Raw genomic sequence first — 19,837 nt, 5'->3', positions numbered from 1 at the left:
GGGCATACTGAATTGAATCGAAATCATATGGTGGCAGACTGTGATATCAGCAAATATGGTATCGTTGTCCAAAGAATCGATATAATATTGTATTGTGATGAAACCTGTGATTCCCACCCCTAGTGTGGATACTGTAAAAACAAATATCTACACAAACACACATATCTATAAATAGATAGATGGATAGATATTGTATTTGTGTGCATTGTTGTATGACATTGTAAGGTATTTTGGGGCAGATGGGGGTGGACAGGTCCATTGGGATGCTACACATGGGATTTGTTTACAAGCGTTTGTGAGTTTCCCCTCTCTTTACACCACAAGTGTCATGATGTGGGTTTGTTGCTAAATGTAAGTTGAGGAGGGGAATCGGCCGTGTGGGCAGGCGCTGCCTGTCACCTTACCACCAATGCTGCCTGTCACATCCTCCACCCACACAGCTACGTACACTACACTGTGGTGTGGACTGCTGCCACTGATCTACATACACTACACTGTGGTGTGGACTGCTGCCACTGATCTACATACACTACACTGTGGTGTGGACTGCTGCCACAGATCTAGATTTAAACCTATCCAAAACTAAAAGAAATGGTCATCTCTCCAAAACGCGTAGACACTGTTCAGTCATTCGTGACTTGAAATCATCCAGATCTACAAATAGATTTAGGATTGAGTGACAATACATATGTTATTGTGAAACGCAAGTCCTCAAGAAAGCATATAAGATCATCAACAATCCCACATTTGTATTTTCTGTGTGATTTTTTTATGCATGTGTATGAATTATATGTACTTATTTGCTAAAGTGCTTGCATTAAATTGCCCTTTCAGGGACGAATAAAGTATTTTTGAATTGAATTGAATTGAATTGAATTGAATTGAATTGATTGTTCACTTGGAAAGCAGTGATACGGTAGAGTCCTTGGGTGTGTGTGCCACTGGAGTCTAGCAGCAGCAGTGGTGGGGTAGGGCGTGGCTCACAGATAGGGTGGACACCATACTGCTGCAGCATGGCACCACACACACACACACACACCCTCCACTGCATTGTCTTCATGCGTCTGTGTCTAATGTCTCATCTGTGGAGCGGGTTCGATATGACAATATTAGTTAAAGCACCTTATAGCAGTGGTTCTCCAACTTTTCAAAACTGACATCGTCAGGTCACGGACCCCCATTTGATAAGATTTGGTCCCTGGGTCCCCCCATCTGAGAAGAGTTTCGCTTTTAGATCTTTTATTACAGAAAGTGTACGAAAACCGCATGACCAAAATAGTCATAGCCTACATGCTGTCACTGTGTTACCTATGGATGGAATTATAGTGAAAATAAATGATTAGTATCATTTTGCTGGGGACCCGTTGGGACCCCCTCAAGGACACCTGACGGTCCCTGTACCCCACTTTGAGAACCACTGCGGCTTATAGCACATGACAACAACGTGCTATAAACACTGCTTCTGAGCCAACACATCATGCTTGATGTTGAATTGCATCTTGACCCCTTTGGCATGAAAATTGCTTTCTTATTTCCAGCTCCTATAAATCCCCCCTTTAATATGTAGACTTTCAAAAACACACACACACACACACACACGCACGCAAGCACACACAAACACACACACACAATGTATGCAAATATTCTCCATGTTACTGAAGGAGACGGGAAACACATGAGGATGGATGGAGCAGACTCAGGGCGGGGCCGGCGGAGGGGAGGGGAGGGGGAGGGGAGGGGAGGGGAGGGGGGAGGGGAGGGGAGGGGAGGGGAGGGGAGGGGAGGGGAGGGGAGGGGGAGGGGAGGGGAGGGGAGGGGAGAGACAGAGAGGTAGGATGTCAGGCGTGGTGAGAACAGCATCAGGAAAAAATCAATGTGACTCATAGGACTCCATTAGGGGGGGTTTCAGTGTCCCCTCGGTGCTGATGGGCCGGTGCCAGAGACGCCATTAGGGAACGAGGACCCCCTGTAACACGCCATGAATTAAAGATGAGGGAGCGTGACCCACTCTGTCATGCATTCCCACTAATCTACTTTATGTCCGGCCTGGGCATCACTCCTCTCTTTATGTCCGGCCTGGGCATCACTCCTCTCTTTATGTCCGGCCTGGGCATCACTCCTCTCTTTATGTCCGGCCTGGGCATCACTCCTCTCTTTATGTCCGGCCTGGGCATCACTCCTCTCTTTATGTCCGGCCTGGGCATCACTCCTCTCTTTATGTCCGGCCTGGGCATCACTCCTCTCTTTATGTCCGGCCTGGGCATCACTCCTCTCTTTATGTCCGGCCTGGGCATCACTCCTCTCTTTATGTCCGGCCTGGGCATCACTCCTCTCTTTATGTCCGGCCTGGGCATCACTCCTCTCTTTATGTCCGGCCTGGGCATCACTCCTCTCTTTATGTCCGGCCTGGGCATCACTCCTCTCTTTATGTCCGGCCTGGGCAGGATGACTCTGCTCTGAGAGGACAGAATCCAGACAGCTGGAAGAGAACATCCACACATCGACCACACAGACAGACACAGTTATTACCGGTTCGTGCAGGTCGAGCATCCTGCATCGTGCGGTGACGTAACGTGTGCTGACTCATCACAGTGACTCGTCAATTAGAACGGCTTTTGCGAGCCAATGCTAATAATATCAGTACTCAGTAGTACCATATTTAATACGGTTTGTGTGAAAGCTGAAATAAGAATAATATTGATGTGTTAGGAGCCTCATACATGGGCAGTAAATAGTATTTCCCCATTATAATCCTATAGGTGACAGTCAGTTGGTGAAGACATATTCTCCACAAACTGCTATAACATACAGATTATTACATTTGTTGCATGTCATCCCCCGTCTATGCAAAGTCTTTTTGTCCCTCTCTTATAGCATACAAATATAAAGAAGGAGAATTTGTGTAGATGACCTTATTGAACTGTGGAGACTTGAAAGGAGCTGATCCCACTGGGAACACTCACTAAACCTTTTACAGGACAGTGAATTAACAAATTGATCCAGAAGCTTTCTGCCAGCTGATGCCTTGTCTTAGAAAAGCCCAGATGCAACCTCAGACAGGGAGGGGGCTGTTGGTCAAACCCCACCCTCTCTTCCCTCTCCCCCTCTGCAAAGAAAGAGACCTCTAAAGTGAAAGTGTGATTTTTTTTAACATTCTCTCTCTCTCTCTCTCTCTCTCTCTCTCTCTCTCTCTCTCTCTCTCTCTCTCTATTCTAATCAAAGGCTGGATGAGGAAGCCCAAAAGAAGGCAGAGGCTGAGAATAACTTGGTTATCTTCCGCAAGGTAAACACTCAGCTCATTCATCCATAATTGTAATTTACAATGTCCTCTTTACCCTCTCATTCACTTCCATAATCATCCTGCGGTGGGTGACCAGTAGTACAGTATGAGAATAAGTAAGCTCCAACAATAAATTCCAGCGTGATTACATTTTTTATAATTTAATGAATCATAATGTGAAAAAAGCTGTTGAGAGGGTAACCGTGTTTCAACAAAGGATGATATATTGCAATTATAAAGTTGGTCTTTATGGTCTGACTGTTCATTTGGTAAGTAAATTATTATTCTATTGGATGAAATTATAAACAGAGTTTATCTCTTATAATAACTAGGATGTGGATGATGCCACGTTGGCCCGCTTGGAACTGGAAAGGAAGATTGAGTCTCTGATGGATGAGATTGAGTTCCTTAAGAAGCTCCATGATGAGGTAAGTGCTGCTTCCTGTGCACATTGCCTCTAGAAATCCCACATGTAAAACAGACGGAAGAACGTTTGATTTTATTCCAGAAGCCATAAGACTTTTGAACGTTAAATGTAAAACGTACCGTCATTTCACAAAGCATAGACTGCTTGCTGTCTTCTTTTGATTGATTGACTTTATTTATGAATTGTATTAATTCTTCAAAAAACACTTCTCACAATGTCATACAGAGACCTAGTGCGGGGTAACACTTAACATAGACCCTGCTTTATCACACACTCATAACACCTGAGTATTAATGTGTTGTTGTTGACCTTTAACTATAAACTAATTGTTTATTGCTAAATATAGCTACAGTTGTTACTCATTTTGTTTGGCCACTTTACTGCTGCTGTGCAGTGAGGGGGGCGTGGCAGCAGTGAGGGAGCCTTTTGTAAAAAAAAAAATAAGAAAACATATTAGCTGTTAGCTTAGACCAGGGGTGCCCAAATTCTTTCCCATGAAGGGCCAAAACTCAATCTGGGTGGAGGGCCGAGGGCCAAAGATAAACATTGTGGAATTACATTCAAATGTATTGTGTTTTATAGAAAATTAACATTCTAAATCTAAAATAACATTTCAATATAATAATAAAAATACTTTTATCTGTTTGGTAATTGTAATAATTTGCAATTGGTTATATATATAAAAAAAAAACATCTGCATTTGTGGGGAGCTTAAACATTTAATCAGTAAACACCCAGTTAAAAACAGTTGTATTTTCCACCTTTGTAATCAAGAGAGAAATTTGACTTAATTCACAACTTGAAAAATCCTCAAGGTACTTTGAAAATCAGCTTTATTGTCCATCTTTTGTAAACAATTTGCCATGACAATTAGCAGGGATGCAATCTCAGGAGTGAACACAGTATCCGCAGCCACATTCAGACAGTTTCACAAAGTCACCACATGAAAAAGCTCGTCCACCCTTTGCAATCGGTGCAGATATCTGATAACTTGCCCGAGTTGCATTCTGGATTAAAAATAAATAAATAAAAAAATCCCAAATCCGTGGCGGGCCAAAACAAACAGAGCGCGGGCCAAACTTGGCCCGCGGGCCCCAAATTGGTCAGCACTGGCTTAGACAGCTAATGGCTATTAGCATCCATGGTTTTGCAACTTGAAGCAGTTGCAGTAATCGATCCGGGAGGTGACAAATGCGTGGATGAGGACTTCAGTGCTGTGTTGGGACAGGGATGGGCGGAGTCTGGAGATGTTGCGGATGTGGAAGAAAGCAGTCCGGGTGATGTTTTTTATGTGGGGTGCAAAGGAGAGGGTGCTCTCCAGAATGATGCCGAGGCTCTTGACTTGGGTGGAGAAGTGAACAGCGAAGCCGTCAATGATGATGTTTGGGGTGGTGGTGTAATGAGCTTTTGAGAGGGTGTTTTTGGAGCTGATGAGCAGGGCCTTTACTGGTGTTTAACTTCAGGAAGTTCCTGCTCATCCAGCTCCTGATGTCCTCCTGGAGGCAGGCTGTGAGGGAGGTGGGAGGAAGAGCGGTTGTGGGTTTGGTGGAGATATAGACCTGGGTATCATCGGCGTAGCAGTGAAAGTGGACACCATGGTGACGGAGGATTTTACCCAGGGGGAGAAGGTAGGTGATGAATAGGAGTGGACTCAATACTGACCCCTGGGGGACACCCAGTGAAACGGCAGAACAACCGGACCTGTGGTTCCCTAGTTGGACAAACTGTTGTCTGTCAGTGAGGTAGGATGCAAATTAGGAAAGTGCAACACCCGTGATCCCAATGTTCGCCCAGGCGCTCCAGAAGTAGTAGTGGTCCCTCAATGGACAAGTCGTTCTTTCGACTGAGGAAATCGATGTTGCATATCACGATGCCAGACCAGAAGCAGCCAAAACTCACCCTGAAGTAGGTGGATTCTTATGCTCTAGCATAAGCTAGCATCATTTTCATTATCAGCTGGCAGGACTTGTGGTCGATGTGGGTTCAGGGGTTTGTGAGGACAGAAACTATCCACTTTGCCAGAGCCGAGACGACATCCACTATAGCGCCACCGGCTGGGTTGAAACAGCGCTCAAGGTCAGAAAGGTTCTCCAGAGTGATCTCAAATGGCACCTCGGTCAGCGGGTCAGACGTTGACTCTGGCTGCAGAAGATCCTTGATGGACAAACAACAGCTTAGAACCTTCTCCTTCAGCATCGCCATGTGTTGGTCTCTCACCTGCTGGGTTGTGGAGCTTGAGGTGCAGCCGAAGTTGGCAGCTACAGATAGCGTCATGTTAGCTGACTCACACATCTCACATAGCTCTGCATGGACTGCCATCGCCCTATCTATTCTAATCCTATGTTGGCCAACTAGCAGCCCCTTGACTGCAATGGTTGATCTTGTGGAAGCCATGGGATGTCTGTTGTGGCCATACAACAGAAACACTGTGTCCAGGTATCCTGGGGTCAGCGCAGGCCGGTGCCACTGTAAACAGAGCTGTCGCTTAGTGGGGATGGTCCACTCATAGAGCTCGCCTAAAGAGGCTTGCAATGTATGGCTCACCTGTATGACATGCGGGTCCCGCAGGATCTCAGCAGGTGCATGTTCGGGAGCGCAGCAGGTCTCTCTGTAGTCGGCCATTTGTGAGCAGAAGAAGTTGTGCAGCTGAGACAGACGAAGTGGTGCGCTCATGTCTCCCGATAATGATGCCAGACCTTCCACAGTCTGAGGACACACTGGCTTGTTGGCTGTCTGCTGCAGGTTCAGCAAGTGTGTGTAGTAGCGAGCCATGTGGACCCAAGTGAGCTGAGAATGGTTCCTGTCCACAGCCCTGAAGTTTTGCTCTTCCTCTAGTGATGGATACACACCACCGCACGGGTTGAGCAGGTCATTGGTGGCAAAGTCGGGCAAAGATTTGAGAGTCTCTTCGGACAGTGCATCTCCTTCACCTCTGATGGAGGCACCGAGCTGGCCACAGCCAGACATGGCTTTCAGCACCATGGCAGCTCCTCTAAGGCTGATCCAGAAGAGCAACTTGTGTCCCTCTGTTTCAGTCAGGCTTCTGTTCAGACCAGCCAGACAACGAGAGACCCAGTTGGGAAACTGGGAGGTTTTACTTTGAGACAGAGCGGCTGGAGGCGTGGGTGGAGTGTTCTCAAAATCATGGAGGAAAATGTGTGCAATCTCCAGGTAACAATTACGAAGCATCGGCAGGTTGTGGTAGTGTCTCGTTGTAGTTTGGATGCACTCCAGGAAGGTCCCAGTCACCACCTGTCGCTTGAGTTTACTGAAATATGTCAGACTGCGCTCCACAATGCCGCGGCAGTAGAGCAGGTCAACCTCCAGCTGCATGTCTCTGTAGGCACAGGACTGGGAGAGAGTCAGTGCTGACTGCAGCACCTTGTGAGCATCATGCCAGGCATGGACCACATCAGGGCCAGGGGAAACTCCGGCCATCTGGAAGGGACTGGACATGGGGGCATTGGTAGGACTGGAGGCATTTAGGTGGCTCAGGGAGGGTGCCTGATTGTCTCTCTCGGTCTTGTTGGAGGACTGGAGGGAATGCCACCTGGGTGCCGACTCTGTTGATTGGAGTCTTTCCTTGGCCTTGACAGCCAGGATGTGACCAATATGCATAGTGGTCTTAGCCAGCAGGGTGAGGTGAGGCAGGTAGATGTTGCTGGGCCCATGTGAAGGGAAACACACCTTTCCATCCTCCAACACCACTTCCTGACCAAAGTCATACAGCTGTTGCTGCAGTAGTTTTTGTGTCCTCTCCAGCAGTGTGGTGCTATGTGTTCCTCTCAGGCCACTGAGCAGCAAGGTGGCCCGGGCCAGAGTCACACTGGACCCTGGAGGCATGCATGTCCGGTCTGACAGCAGGCTGACCGCCTTCTGCAGCAGTGAGATTCTGACATCCTTAGGCTGTCCTCTCTGTGCTTCCAATGAAGCAATTTCTAACAGCAAAAGAGCTTGCGTGTCTGGATCTCCCCACAGTGCACATTCCTCAAGACCCTCCTTTAACATGCGCAACGCTTCCTCATTACTGTCCTTACCTGTGAAAATGGCAGTGCCAGGGATGTGTGCAGCCAAGCTGTGGACCAGAGTCAGTCGGCAGCGCAGCCAAAGACCTGCTCCGGTTCTCTCACGAGCCTCAACTGCTCTGGGACAGTCTCCAGGCAGGGGACCGAACACACTGTGTGGATCTTTACTACCCTGTTCAGTAGCAGCCCTGGCACGTGGGCACGGAGGTTTCTGAGATGAGAGTGATCCTCCTATGATGGTAGCAGTCTGCTGCAGAAGCAGTAAGGATGATACTGCCATATCAGAACTGCATGCTGCACGTCCTTGCTGCAGGTGGAGGTTGGCCATCAGCAGGTTGGCCTCTATGGTCAGTTCGAGGTCCTCAATTTTGCTGTGGGATTGAGGCAGGAGCTGCTGTGACCTAGACAGCAGCAGGTGGAACGCCCCTTCCAGCAAAAGGAACTTGATCTTCTCTGGAGTAAGTGTCTCCTTCTTGGAGTCAAGAGTCAAGACTTTAGATTGTTCTCTCTTCAGGTAGGAGTGCTCAGTGTCTGGCCTGTCCTGTTCATCGTGCCCTGAGCTCATTGAATGACCACCAGCAGACTCTTTGAGAGGAAGGCTGTGTATGGTGCTGCTGAGTGCGAGGACCAGCTGAACCCGGGCCAGGCTGTATCGGTGGCAGAGTGTGGATCCATACAGCATGCGGACCTCTGGAGTCAGGTCACAGTTCACAAGGTCCTCCAAAGCCTGAGCATTGTCCAGGAGAGACTTGTGGCTGTGGAACTTCCTCATAGGCTGGGGATCATCTATACTGATGTGTCCATAAGACAGAGGGACCCACTTTCCTTGTGTGAGATGAACTGCCTCTTTTATGGCTTGAGCAAACAGCCTCAGCTCAGTTAGAGCACGTATCTTAAGTATTTTGGCCTCAACAGTCCGCTCAACATCTCGGCACACAGTCCCTGCAAAGTGCAGGTAGAGGGCCAGCATGGGCAACAGCCTGATGTAGTGCCCTGTGTTGTACAGCCAGAAGCACAGGAAGTTGAGGCTGGTCACGGCGGAGCCCAGATGAACTTTGTGGGCTTCAGAGAAAAGGTCGACTCCAGGCAGCAGTTCATCTCCCAGACTGTGGGAGACGTACTGGATGTCATTCTGGGGCTGATGCAGGGAGCAACACAGCACCAACTTAAAGAGATGAGCAGACAGGAGATAGCACTTGGTCCGTTGGCCTATGTGGGAGGTTAAGATGTACTGTGCAATCTTGGAGGTGAGTACAGCAGCCTGCAGACAGCCCCAGATCCCAGCCAGTTTCAGGGTGTGTTGCGGGGAGCCACCCCCCCAGGACACCCCATCCCACTTCTCTAACACACCTGAGCTCTGCAGGGCACAATCTACTGCTTTACACCAGCATGAGTGAGCTGCCCGTGTGTTCCCGTTGTAGAACTGCAGGTTTCCCATGTCATGCAGTGCCTGGACTGTGAGAGAGTCATGACTGTTGGCCTTGAGATACTTAATGGAGGTGGAGTACGCAGTAAGGACAGTATGTATATGGTTAGAACTGATGGGCAGGCTGTAGAGAGCCTTCAGAGTGCTGTAGTCCTCCTCTGTCAGGTCCTGAGGCTGGAGGTCTGGAGGCGACATGATCATGGGACTGAAATCAAGTTGACCTGAAGAACGGGTGTGCTCTACACAGGAGGCCTGTGCCAGGAGCAGCAGCAGCAGTGAGCGGGTATGATTAAAAGTCTGCAGACAGTATGTTCTTCTCTTGAGAGCTTCACGGTAAATGCGCAGTGTGTCTTCCACATCCAGAGGAACACCCACGAGACACATAGAGCGCCGCATTTCTTGGAGCTCCACTGTGTCTGGGTGAGTGGGGTTCATCAGGGGTGGGTTGTTGCAGGTGGGTGCTTGCTGTGCAGGTGAGTCATTCAGTTTAGAGGATGCTTTAGGGGAACGCGTCCACCCACTAAGCTGCTGACAGCTAGTGTAGCTCCTGCATGTTATCTCCTTGCCAGTGGCTTTCTGCATCTTGACATGGTGTGGTTGTGGGACTGGAGGACCTCCAAGAGAGCTAATCCTGTCAAGGAGCTTTCTCTGAGCATGGACGAGTAGAGGAGTTACTATCAAGGTGTAGCGTTCCCGTGTGTATGAGTTGAAAAGTAAGGCAAAGTGGGCCAGGGTTTCCCATTTGGCCATGTCATGGAGCAACTCTAGAGTGTACAACACCAGGGTCCGGACCCAGCGCAGGTCCACCTGGCTGCTGTCATCCAGCGGGGCGGAGAAGTTGCGACTCGTCTCCAGCTCCTCATCGCTCACATCACTGTCATACACACTCCACAGCCCTAGTCTGTTCAGCATGTCCATCAGTAGGTCAGTAGCCACCACCAGCAGTGGAGTGATGCAGGTGTGCAACTGGTCCACTTTGAGCGGGGAGGGAGGATCCAGCTGGGCAGCTCTCTGCACTGCGAAAGCAACTCTGCAGCCTTGGTCCCACAGAGTGTGACACACATACTGCAGAGTGGTCCAGTGGCCTCCGCGGTGGGCCAACACCATGGCCCTGCGGATATGTAAAGCAGCTTTGCTGAGTGAGTCGAGCAGCAATTTGGCCGTGGGTCTGCTAGAAGCCGCAGTTTGAAACGAGTCTTCCTGCCCACTGACTGCCTCCTCTTGCTCCTTGTCTTTCCTCATACCACACAGAGGTGGGGTTCTCTTTGACCGAGGAGCGGCAGCATGTTCAGGAAATGAAGAGTTCTTCCATCGCACCAGGACCCCAGAATGGGCCAGAGTGAAGGACATGGGGTTGAGCTGGCTGTAGCTGTGCTGCAGCAGGGTTGCTTCATGTAGCTGGTCCAGGCCGTTGTGAAGCAGTGTTATATATGCCTGACCCATGCTGTGGTTGAGGTGTGACCTCCACACACTCTCCTCACAGCACAGATGCCTCAGCTGAATCCGCAGCTGGTGGTAATGCACCAAAAATGACATCAGCGCCAGCAGGTTCTCACTAGCCTGTGTCCCCCTGTCAGTTTTCTCTCCCTGCTTTTTCTGCTGTGCTGTCTTTTTTTTATCTTTAGTTTTCTTTCTCCGGGCCTTTTGTATCGACCGTGCCAGACCCTCGTCACGCCCGGAAAGAATTGCAAATATGTTTTTTCCCCACTGTATGACAAGGTCTGGCTGGTTTTCTTCCATGGTTCTCTGCAGCAGCAGCGCAGCAAACTCTATGAAACATGCCTTAAGCGTGAACTTCATGACATCTCGATAGGCACACTTTAACGTGTTTGTCATGATGACAGTGTAGAGTATGATAGGATCCTCATTGCCAGTCAGCTCGTGTGGTTGTGATGTCTTTTTGTTCGTGGCTGAAGTGGTTTCATTTACGATTCCTTTTTTGTTCTGCAGTGCCCTCAGCTGAAGACTTAGCATCATCTCACCCTCTCCTGCACCAGGGGCCACTTTCTTACCCCCCTCGGCCTCATTGGCAGCTCTGCTGAACTGCAGCTGCGCCTCGTGGACCTCCCGCAGCAGCCTGCAACCACGGCTCATCACCTCAGCAGCCATCTGATGCTCCCTGAGCATACGTAATGCCTTAGACAGGTAGTAGGTGATGCAAGCCAACATGTGCATGAGTGAGTCTGATGTGTCTCCAGTGCGCTTTTGTTTGAGAACAGCTGAATTCTCCTCCAAAGTGATAACACATTTTGTTAGCACCTGCACCACAGGGTCACAAGTGATCTGATGGAACATTAGAGGGGCCAAGAGTCCATAACAGCCTACTGCAGCCTGCAGGACAGCACCACTGTCATTCAACCACATAGCCAGGTCCATGGCCACCAGCATTCGTTCACATTCTGCTAATCTGGCTTCCTGTCCCCAGATAAGCGGTCCATCGTTACTGACTGAGTTGCAGTAGAGCGCCCCCTGCTGAATATTGATCTCTGTCTCAATAAAAATGGAGGTAAGGAACAACTGACGGAGGAGAGGAGATGAGCTCTGCAGGGTCTGGGCACGCAGCCCTGTGAGAGCAAGGCTCTCCTGTGTGCTGTGGGACCCAGGGTCGGGGTAGGTGTAATGGCTCCACAGTTCCCTGCAGGCTCTCTTAGCGATGGCATGCTGCTCTGTTTGAAATGCCACCTGTGCCAAATGAGCCCAGGTGTTGAGCAGTGGCATTGGCATGGATGCCAGGACTGGGCATGTTGTCTCTCCTATCGTGTTGCCCACTAGCTTGCCCTGGCTGTCGTAGGCTGCCACAGCAAACACATACTTCTGGTTGGGCTCCAGCCCCTCCACCCTCAGCTCACACTGACCAGGTACTGCTGGCACCAAATATCCAGTTCCCGACAGACTACAGTCCCCAAGGCGGACCTTCAGGTTGATGCCCTCGGCTGCCCTGCCGCAGATCTGGTACCAGCTCACCTGCTCTTCCATGTGGTAAGGTGCTGTTCCAAAGGTTAAAGAGCAGTCAGTGTGGGAGAGAAGGACGGGGGCAGGTGGAGGATTTTTGTTTTCCTCCTTCCCATTTGGAGAAATCACAGAGTTGTACAGCCTTCTCTCCTCCACCCCAGCTTTCTCTAACAGGACAATGGCGTCCTCTAGTAGCCTCTTGGTTTTGCTGTTATTTGGCTCCATGTTGTGTTCCAGCAAGGCTTTCTGGGTCAGGAAGACGGCTTTGGATACCTTATTCTTTTTGATACGATCCAACAGTTCAGACTCTGTTAAAACTTTCCTTGTTTTGTCTCTCCTAATTTGTGTAGCATCGTTGTCAGCAGCAGTGGTTCTCAGTCCTTTATTCTCCTCAGGCTGCCGCTCTGGTTTAAGCTGCAGTAACTTAAGTGAGGCCCTGTAGTGGATGGTGACAAGCTCCAAGTGAAGGTCTGTGGCCAGCAGGGACAGATGTTTGGCCAGGGTGGGACTTTTATTCTCAGATTCTGCCTTGGTTTCCATCTCTTCCCCGTCCTTCTCACTCACTCCTTTTCCATTGTCTCCATCCTGCTCTTCAGATGATGCTGGGGTTGGCAAGGAGAGGGGCTTAAATTTCTGCAGGTAGACAGAGTCTGTGATGGCTGAGCCGTCCCGGGGCAGCAGTGCAGCCCAGCCCCGAGTCAGAGCGCCCAGGCCGCTGTCCACCACCTCACACACCTTCTGAAGCAGCTCTGCACTCGAACGCTCAAGAGGAGAGAAAGGCCCGGACTTCACAACATCTGCCTCGCTGGCTGCGTGTGTATGTTTATCAGCAGTGCTCTCTAGCAGCATGGCCAGTCTGAGCGTCATCTCTGCCATCACTATGCAGTCAACAGTCACCAGGTCACAGACAAAGGCCACCTCACACAGGGTAGACAGGCACCACACCCACTTTTGGTAATGGTCTAATTTCCCCAGGTGTTTTGAGTCCCGATTTCGGAGCTGAGCCTTCTGAAACACTGCCTTTATCTTACACCATACAAACATCACGACGTCGAGAACCAGGTCACTATCTGGCTGCACCTCTGGAGCAGAGCCACAAACAAACTTGTGAAGGGTGTCCACCAGGCCAATGAACTCGTCACTCATTAAGGCTCCAGACGACTTGTGTCTCTCATTGGTGTGCTGGGATGACTGGAGACTCCTGAAGCTCTCAAGCAAAGCAAGCTCCAGCTCTGCCTTCCTGAACGGCTGGCCTTCCACATCAGGCAACAGCTGCAGCATCTTTCTGGCCAGTGCAGTGAAGACGTCCAACTGCTCATAGTGAAACAACAGCTTGATGAACCTCACCACAGACATGTATGGTACTTTGTTTTGTGCTGCGATTGCTAGTTCCAATAGAGTGGACTCTGGTGTCAGTATGCTGGGACTCAGAGACATGGGGACAGACACTCGCTCACCAGCAATTCCCACTCCAGATAGTATACTCATGCCAGCAGAAAGCAGTTCCAGCACCACCTCCTCCTCTGGCTCATCTGGCACTCCGGTCTGCAGTGGGCGTCTGCTGCTGTCCCACAAAGCTTCCAGGATACCCAAGAACTGTGCCGCACTGCTGTCAAACAGCTCGATTAACATGCGCTCTGTTCTGTTACGGTAGGTTTTGCTTCTGTACACGCTTTTGGGTTTCCTCTTGGAAAATACTCCCCGCTTGAACACCATGGCACCCAGCTTGATGGAGGCTTCTTTGTAAGCGTTCTGAGTCTCTCCGGTGGCAGAAATTCCACTCTGCTCCTCAAGCTTAGCTAGCTCATTAATTTTCCCGAGCGCTCTCCTGGCAAAATCCTCTCCCTGTCCCACAGCCTGATTGTTATAGTAGCACTGACAGACAGCACAGTAGAGTGTGACCTTCCAGGGCAGATACTTCACAGTCCTCAGAGGGATGGACAGCTCTAAACTGATACTAGCCCACAGCAGGTATTCCAGCGGCTGTGCACTACAATTCAGAGTCATGAGGTAGCGGCAAATGTTGTAGATCTGCAACGAACCATTATGCAGTTGCCAGCAGAGGGGCTCGTGTTGCTGAAAGGCCTGCATCATAATCCTGATGAAGTTGAGCACACGCAGCAGCCTGCAGAGTCCCTGGCTGAAGGCACTGTGCCTCTTCTCCTGCTCAAACACACAGAGGGAGCAGCCCTGCAGTGCACGCAGCTTCATGCTCAGTGTCTCTTGGTTTGTGTCAAACCCCTCAGGGAAGAAACAACCCATGAAGTGGTCCACATCTGTGATGTCAGTTATATCCACTGAGCTGAACTGCTGCAGGTGGAGACTGTAGCCCTGCCACAAAGCCAGGTGGTACAACTTCATTCCAAAGAGATCATCTGCAAATTTCAGCATGCGTTCCTGGTATAACTTTGATGGCATGCGATGCTTGTACTTGCTCCATATCTCAACCAGGATTTTAACCCCTTTAGCATAAGAGCTGTTATCCCGATTGTTGGGAGAAGTGACTCGTTTCATTAGTGTTAAAAATGAGTTAATCTCTCGTTCAAAACCCGAAATAACTGGGTTTTTCCTATCAAGGTCCCCGTAATATGAAGCAGGTAAGTGCATTTCTGTGGCCATTGTTTTCACTGTCAGACTCTACAAGTCCCACTTAAAGCCTCGGCAGGGAAGGATTTATGACATCACTGATGATGTCACAATGTCTGATGAATCACCTCATTCAATGGAAAGGAATTGCTTCAAAATGTCCCCATTCTCTGGGGTGGAGTTGTACAATCTCTACAACCCAGTTTCTCTGGGGTTGTAGAGATTACTTGCAAAACCCCATTTAATGTCCAGCTTGCACAGGTTACCTTAAAAACCCCATTCAATGGACAGCTTGCACAGTTTACCAGAAAAAGCCCATTCAATGGATAAACTTGGGGTCTCCGAGGCCTGGGTGGGCCTTTGTGACAGTTTGTGTTATACTTTGAAAGTTTTTTTTTTTTTTTTTTTTTTTTTTTTTAATCAAAGTGTACATTATCAGCTTTATTTTAGCATTCAAAAGTAGCGCGAGACCCCTTCCTGGCTGTTCATTGGCTAATGGGTCACGCATTTTGGTCCTCCATTGACGCAACTCTCTCTCTAGACTAGGACACTAATCTGCTCTGTCTGCATAGATGGTTTGGTACACGCCGTGGTATTTTCCACGATGTGCGATGTCCGGCAGCAGCATAGCATTGCAGCATTGCAAAACAGGTGAGTGGGGATGGTGGTTGCAATTGGGGACAACATTTGTTATGGTAGGGAATGCATGTAAGTTGGCCAAGCGATTCAGCTATATTTAGAGTCAGGAGAGACCATATAACATTTCACTCGGACCAACAACAAAAAAGAAAAAAAAATGATCACATTTTGTTAAATTTATTATTTATATATTACGTATATTTTTTGTTTTTACCATGAGGTCAAGAGAAGGCTGTTTGGGTTGAGTTGCTGTCAGGAACGGAAAAGTGGATGTTAAAGGGGACGCTCATTTCGATTTGGCTTTGTGACATTCCCTCTCGTTTCCCGATGGGGTGGTGTTTGAATCGTGCTGCTTACATTTTCACCCCCGCCCACTTGGGATGCTGGCTGAATTACGAGCGCACCTTGAACAACACACAGGCTACAACGGATCGCAGTTTATACGTGATCCGTACCTGTACAAATCAAAATGTTAGGTAGAGGTGTGCAGGTATGCCTGTAGGCCTACAGATCAAAATGTTAGGTTAGCGGGGTGTGCAGGTATGCCTGTACAGATCAAAATGTTAGGTTAGAGAGGTGTGCAGGTATGCCTGTAGGCCTACAGATCAAAATGTTAGGTTAGAGGGGTGTGCAGGGTATGCCTGTACAGATCAAAATATTAGGTTAGAGAGGTGTGCAGGTATGCCTGTACAGATCAAAATATTAGGTTAGAGAGGTGTGCACAGTGTGCAGGTATGCCTGTAGGCCTACAGATCAAAATGTTAGGTTAGGGGGGTGTGCAGGTATGCCTGTACAGATCAAAATGTTAGGTTAGAGAGGTGTGCAGGGTATGCCTGTACAGATCAAAATGTTAGGTTAGAGGGGTGTGCAGGTATGCCTGTACAGATCAAAATGTTAGGTTAGAGAGGTGTGCAGGTATGCCTGTACAGATCAAAATGTTAGGTTAGAGAGGTGTGCAGGGTATGCCTGTACAGATCAAAATGTTAGGTTAGAGAGGTGTGCAGGTATGCCTGTACAGATCAAAATGTTAGGTTAGAGAGGTGTGCAGGGTATGCCTGTACAGATCAAAATGTTAGGTTAGAGAGGTGTGCAGGTATGCCTGTAGGCCTACAGATCAAAATGTTAGGTTAGAGAGGTGTGCAGGTATGCCTGTACAGATCAGAATGTGATGGTTTACTCTGGATGGTGAAGGAGAACAATGCTGTCAAGTGATTTCACTGATGAGCAAACATGCAACCAGAAACTAATCCTCTCTGTGTAGCTCTGGCATAGATGCCAGGTTGAACAAAAGCCCCCACTTTTACTGCTGCTGCTGCAGCAGTACTGCAGCAAAGTGGACAAACTAATTGAATAACAACTGTACCAGTTGAGTGATGTACATTGAAAATATGATTCTTGGTAAGGTTTTGATTTGAGTGTGTGTGGTGTTGCTCGTATTGGCCAACATGATTTCACCATTTGTGTGTGTGTGTGTGTGTGTGTGTGTGTGTGTGTGTGTGTGTGTGTGTGTGTGTGTGTGTGTGCGTGTGCGTGTGCGTGTGCGCACGCGCATCTGCTCTTATGAGCAGGAAATCCAGGATGTGCAAGTGAGTGTCCAGCAGACCCAGCAGCTGAACATGGCGGTGGACAGGAGCTCCTGCAGGCCCGACCTCACCGAAGCTCTGAGGGACATCAGGGCCCAGTATGAGACCATCGCCTCTAAGAACATGCACGAGTCTGAAGAATGGTACAAGTCCAAGGTAGACAGACAAACATGCATACAGACAGACAGACAGACAGACAGACAGACAGACAGACAGACAGACAGACAGACAGACAGACAGACAGACAGATAGAAACACCTGTGTATCTGTTTCTTCCTGCAGTTTACTGATCTGACTGACTCTGCAAAGCGCAACACTGATGCTCTCAGGCAGGCCAAGCAGGAAGCCAATGACTCCAGGAGGCAGATTCAGTCTCTCAGCTGTGAGGTCGATGCACTGAAGAACACGGTGAGACTTAACACCTGTCATTTTCCTATACTTAGGACCCCGGATGCGCCCCCATTTTGTCACAATCTGGCTCAAATTAAGGACAAAACCACAAGACCACACATCACATCTTTAAAGTAGAATGGCATTTATTCAAAATTAACTCAATAAAAATATGCAGTTAGTTATGTGTGTAATGTTTGGATGTGTGAGGAAAAAATTAATCACCCCCCCCCCCCAACAAACAAACAAACAAACAAACAAAGCATGTAACCCAAGAAGAAGAGAGAGAGACTGACTGCTCAGGCATCCATTTAAAGGTGAGCAGTGTGTATGCGTAACACCAATCCAGGTGTCAGCCATCACCCAACAAGCCACTCCTCAGATCCCAGCAACTAAACCAAACAGGCCACTCACTGGTCTAAGGGCCATCACATTTGCTGCCTATACACTTGTATTAGTGTTCTCAGTGGTTCTTATCAAATACCCCTATAAGAAAATGTTGCTTCACATCCACCCCCGCTGACATTGTTGTGCCGCTGTGTTTTTCAGAATGAAGCTCTGCTGAGGCAGATGCGTGAAATGGAGGACCAGTTTGGCAATGAGATTGGTAACTACCAGGACAATGTAGCCAGACTGGAGGACGAGATCCGCCACCTGAAGGATGAGATGGCGCGCCACCTTCGGGAGTACCAGGACCTCCTCAACGTTAAAATGGCTCTGGACATTGAGATCGCCACCTACCGTAAACTGCTGGAGGGGGAGGAGAGCAGGTGAGGATGGGGTTTTGCCATTTTTTGCTGCTGTTGCATGTCTTTTAGTGTCGATATAGATGTTTCCTTCCTTTAACTTGGGCTGGAGGGAGAATAGGGTGGTTACAGTGGATCATGGCTGTCACCTCACAGGAAGGACGTTTTCAATGTGGACTTTGCAATTTTATGAAATTGAATACGCCAAGCAATCTAGCCTAAGTAAAGCACATACAGCCTTTTCATAACAGGTTGCTATTAAATAACACCCAAATGTTATATTCTTCTTTAGGATTACTGTCCCCATGCTAAATATTGGGATGAGCAATCACCTTGGTGATAGAGGTAAGATATAGCTCTTTTTTGTCCCACGGCGCAGTCGAGGGCATCACTAGCCACATTCAGGTCAGGCAGGCAGGCAGTCAGTCAGTCACTCAGACAGTCAGGAATGCTTAGTCAGATAACAGACAGACTTCTAGACTGAGGGTGCGCCGTGGGTCTGCACTAGAGGTGTTCACGGGTCCAAAATGATGGACCCGGACCCTAATGGACCCAGGAAATGTATGCCCAGACCCGATTGGACTTGTCTATTATTAGAAAGCTCTGACCCGATAAATGTGGGACCCGGACTCACTTCTTTTGAATGGACCTGAGACCCGGCGTGGCCGGCCCTCGGGTATTCGGGGGTTCAGGCATACCTGAAGATCTCTAGTAGGTTCAAGTGCTAATTTTTCGGATAATTTTGTTTTTAATTAGTTATTTGACGATATAAAAAGGGGTGATTGACAGCTGTGACAGCCACTCACTGGGTCCACTCGGGTCCTATTGGACTCAACATTTCACTGTCAGAGACACGAGACCCGCAGCAAACGGACCCGGCGCGGACCCGGAGTCACTTCTTTTGAATAGACCCAAGACCTGGTCTGGGTCGGATCCTCTGGTATTCGGGGAGTATCTTTGGGCATACCCAAAGATCTCTAGTCTGCACAGGATTTGGGCTTGTTTCAGCATCAGATATAAGAGAAAGATGACAATCAAAAGCCTTTAATTTATAGACTTTATTATGATTCTATATTGGTGATTGATGAGTGAGGATTCAGCAATCATAGTGAATCATCAAAAGGTGATTGAGCAATTAAGATTATGATTTAAGAAAGACAAATGTATTTGAATGTAACAATCTCAGCAGGACTTTAATCTGACTTGACCTTCCTTCACAGATTATGAACAGACTCCAGACAACCCGAGCAAGAAGCCTGTCGTCATCAAGACAGTTGAGACTCGTGATGGAGAGGTAAAGTGATTTAGATACTGCGCGGGCAATAGTGACATGACAAAAGCACAATAACTACGGGGAATATATCATCATCATCATCATCATCATCATCATCATATAAAAATGAGCAAGTGGGCTGTTTGTTTCATTTTTTGTCGATGATGTCACAATGTCTATGACATCATCAGTGATGTCATCAGTGACCGAGCAATTGTAATAGTTAGACATTGTGACCAACTAAAAACCACAATTGCTCGAGTGACATCACTGATGATGCCATAGACGATGATGTCACTGATGATGTCACAATGTCTCTGACATCTATAACATCATCACAATTGCTCGAGTGCCACGCAGCAGCCGAGCTGCGTATGCGAGCTGCAGGGCCAGCTCGGTGAGCTGCAGGGCGGTCGAGGCCTAGCGAGCCCGTGCAGCAGGCGAGGGTAGGAATCGAGTGCTGCCTAGTATAGTATATTCAGAGTTGAAAATGAATTGAATGAATTGAGA

General features: G+C 48.5%; 2 protein-coding genes across 2 annotated transcripts in view; one reads left to right on the top strand and one right to left on the bottom strand.

Annotated features, from left to right (window-relative positions):
• Window positions 1-18,082, top strand: part of prph (peripherin) — a gene marked incomplete at both ends in the record, with an annotated part of 19,045 nt that extends 963 nt beyond the window's left edge. The window contains 5 exons of the mRNA XM_083661545.1: window positions 3,223-3,283; window positions 3,613-3,708; window positions 16,904-17,074; window positions 17,201-17,326; window positions 17,858-18,082. Of these exons, the coding sequence (XP_083517671.1) occupies window positions 3,223-3,283; window positions 3,613-3,708; window positions 16,904-17,074; window positions 17,201-17,326; window positions 17,858-18,082 (679 nt within the window). The remainder of the gene's footprint in view (window positions 1-3,222; window positions 3,284-3,612; window positions 3,709-16,903; window positions 17,075-17,200; window positions 17,327-17,857) is intronic.
• Window positions 5,691-14,729, bottom strand: LOC310799324 (cilia- and flagella-associated protein 54-like; the record flags this gene model as incomplete). Its single annotated transcript, XM_083661924.1, has 1 exon — window positions 5,691-14,729. The coding sequence occupies one exon, from the start codon at window positions 14,727-14,729 to the stop codon at window positions 5,691-5,693; it is 9,039 nt and encodes a 3,012-aa protein (XP_083518050.1).
• Window positions 18,083-19,837: the final 1,755 nt, after the last annotated feature.

Source organism: Poromitra crassiceps (assembly GCF_964638095.1).
Source record: "Poromitra crassiceps genome assembly, chromosome: 27".
NCBI classification, from domain to species: Eukaryota; Metazoa; Chordata; class Actinopteri; order Beryciformes; family Melamphaidae; genus Poromitra; species Poromitra crassiceps.
Note: the sequence above shows the minus strand (reverse complement) of the source record. Positions and strands in the feature narration are given on the sequence as shown.